Source organism: Marmota monax, unplaced genomic scaffold, assembly GCF_021218885.2.
Source record: "Marmota monax isolate L192 unplaced genomic scaffold, Marmota_monax_Labrador192_F-V1.1 WCK01_AAM20220418_F8-fsc00215, whole genome shotgun sequence".
In the NCBI taxonomy this organism is placed as follows: Eukaryota; Metazoa; Chordata; class Mammalia; order Rodentia; family Sciuridae; genus Marmota; species Marmota monax.
Window position 1 is genome coordinate 3,355,808 of NW_026695214.1, and position 2,155 is coordinate 3,357,962.

General features: G+C 42.5%; 1 protein-coding gene across 1 annotated transcript; it reads left to right on the plus strand.

Moving 5' to 3' along the window:
• Positions 1 to 515: 515 nt before the first annotated feature.
• On the plus strand, positions 516 to 1,445 carry LOC124084165 (vomeronasal type-1 receptor 4-like). The gene has a single exon (XM_046431142.1). It carries the CDS (start codon positions 516 to 518, stop codon positions 1,443 to 1,445), a length of 930 nt encoding a protein of 309 aa, XP_046287098.1.
• The last annotated feature ends 710 nt before the right edge of the window (positions 1,446 to 2,155 follow it).

Consider the following 2,155-nt stretch of genomic DNA (forward strand, 5'->3'; position numbering starts at 1 on the left):
ATTATAAAGTTACTTACATGTGGTGTAAAACATAAGGACAGGTTGTTAAGGACCGATTAAACACATACCTGGAAAAGTGGAGGAACTTGGTTAACTAGCCTGGACAGTAGGGCAATGTGGGTTAAATGCACTGTTTGGAATTGACACAGGAAGGATCGATTCCCTGTAGTACTAACCAAATGGAATTGAAAAAAAGTCAGATGTCCTTAAATTGTCCTTATTTTGACAACAGTTGTGGTGGCCTCACAGAATGTAAAGAATTCTAAAGAATAAATAGGTTACATATGTCTGCTCCTAGAATAGCTTTAATACATTTCTATACACTTTATGACTGACATTCTAATGTTGGAATTCTCTTAATAACAGAAACACCTTAAAGTACATGTTCCTAATTGTGAACTAATAGTAAGCAGAGGCACTGGACTTTAGGTGACCCTTTCAATGTAGCCCTTACCTCTTGTCCTCATGCAGGATCTTCTGCTCTGAAGATAAATATCGTCTGTGGGAATGGAAGAATGGCCTCTGGGGACCTGGCCATGGGTGTGGTCTTCTTGACCCAGACTGTGGTTGGAATCCTGGGGAATTTCTGTCTCCTCTCCTCCTCCCTCTGCCTTTACTGCTCTGGGTGTAGGTTAAGATGCACAGATTTGATTATTAGGCACCTGACTGTAGCCAACTTCCTTTTCCTGCTCTTCAGGGGAGTCCCACAGACCATGGCAGCTCTTGGGTTTAGACATTTCTTCAGTGATCTTGGATGCAAACTTGTTTTCTATGTTCACAGGGTGGGCAGGGGTATGTCCTTCAGCAGCACCTGCCTCTTGAGTGTCTTCCAGGCCATCACCATCAGCCCCAGGGACTCCAGGTGGGCAGAGCTCCAAGTGAAAGCCCCCAGGTACACTGGCACCTCTGTGTTCCTGTGCTGGATCCTCCACCTGCTGGTCAATATCATTGTTCCTGTGCATGTGACTGTGAATAGGGGTGACATTAATATGACACAGAGAAAAAAATTTGGATACTGTTCTGATGGTAATTATGAGAGAAATGTTTATGCCATAAATTCAGCCTTGCTGTCGTTCCCTGATGTGCTGTGTTTGGGGATCATGCCCTGGGCCAGTGGCTCCATGGTTCTCATCCTGTACAGGCACAAGCAGAGGTTCCAGCACCTCCATGGCAGTCGTCCCTCCCGCAGGTCCTCGGCTGAGTCCAGAGCTACTGAAACAGTCCTTCTTCTTGTGAGCACCTTTATGTCTCTCTACACTCTCTCCTTCACCATACACATTTGGTGGGGTGTTTCTGGTAATGTGAGTGAGCTGCTGGTGTACCTCTCTGCCTTAACCAATGCATCTTTCCCTGCTCTCAGCCCCTTTATTCTCATGAGCAGAGACACCAATGTGTCTAGGCTCTGCTGGAGTAGAACGTCCCCTAGTGTCCTCAGGAACATGTGACATGTGTGCCCCTGTACAATGTCCTGCTGGTTATTGACTCATCTCTCTAGAGCTGAATGGTTTATGACAAATCATAACATAAAAATTGTCACTGTACACACATAGATGGTTATGAGTGTGTTCCTCTATGTGTGTGTATGTGTGTCTCTGTGACCATGTGTCTGGTTATGTGTATTACCTTGAAGCTGTAATTTGGGAAAATTGCATGTCAAAACAAAAAAAATAATATTAATGACAGGAATGAATTCCTATTCTGTTCTGCATTTTATGTCATGTATATATCGGTATGGTTATGGTGAATGGTTTATATTTATTTTAATTATTATGCTGCTTCTATATGTACAGAAATATGAGTTGGCTTCTTTAAGAACTTCCCTGTTGATGGCGATGTTCTTCCCCCTGCATTCATTGTCAGCAACACTAAGCTAGAGAAAGCAGGTACTGTGCAGGGTCCTTCCACCCAGACCCATTATATAGACACAAATGCTGCTTCTATATGTAGAGAAATATTTGTTCTCAATAGCATGGCTTTTGTCTGTTTTGTTGAGTAAACAATGGAAACATTTGGAACTAGATTCATCAACTTACTGTTTTGCTTCATGATTCCTGCTCTATTGTCCTTTTCTATCTTAACATACTTCATAATAATCCAAACAGAATCCTTCTTTTCAGTCTTTTTCTTGGAAGTTGTGCATTTATTACATTTTCAT

Coding starts and splice junctions, on each gene's coding strand:
- LOC124084165 (XM_046431142.1), top strand. CDS start 516: ATGGCCTCTGGGGACCTGGCCATGGGTGTGGTCTTCTTGACCCAGACT.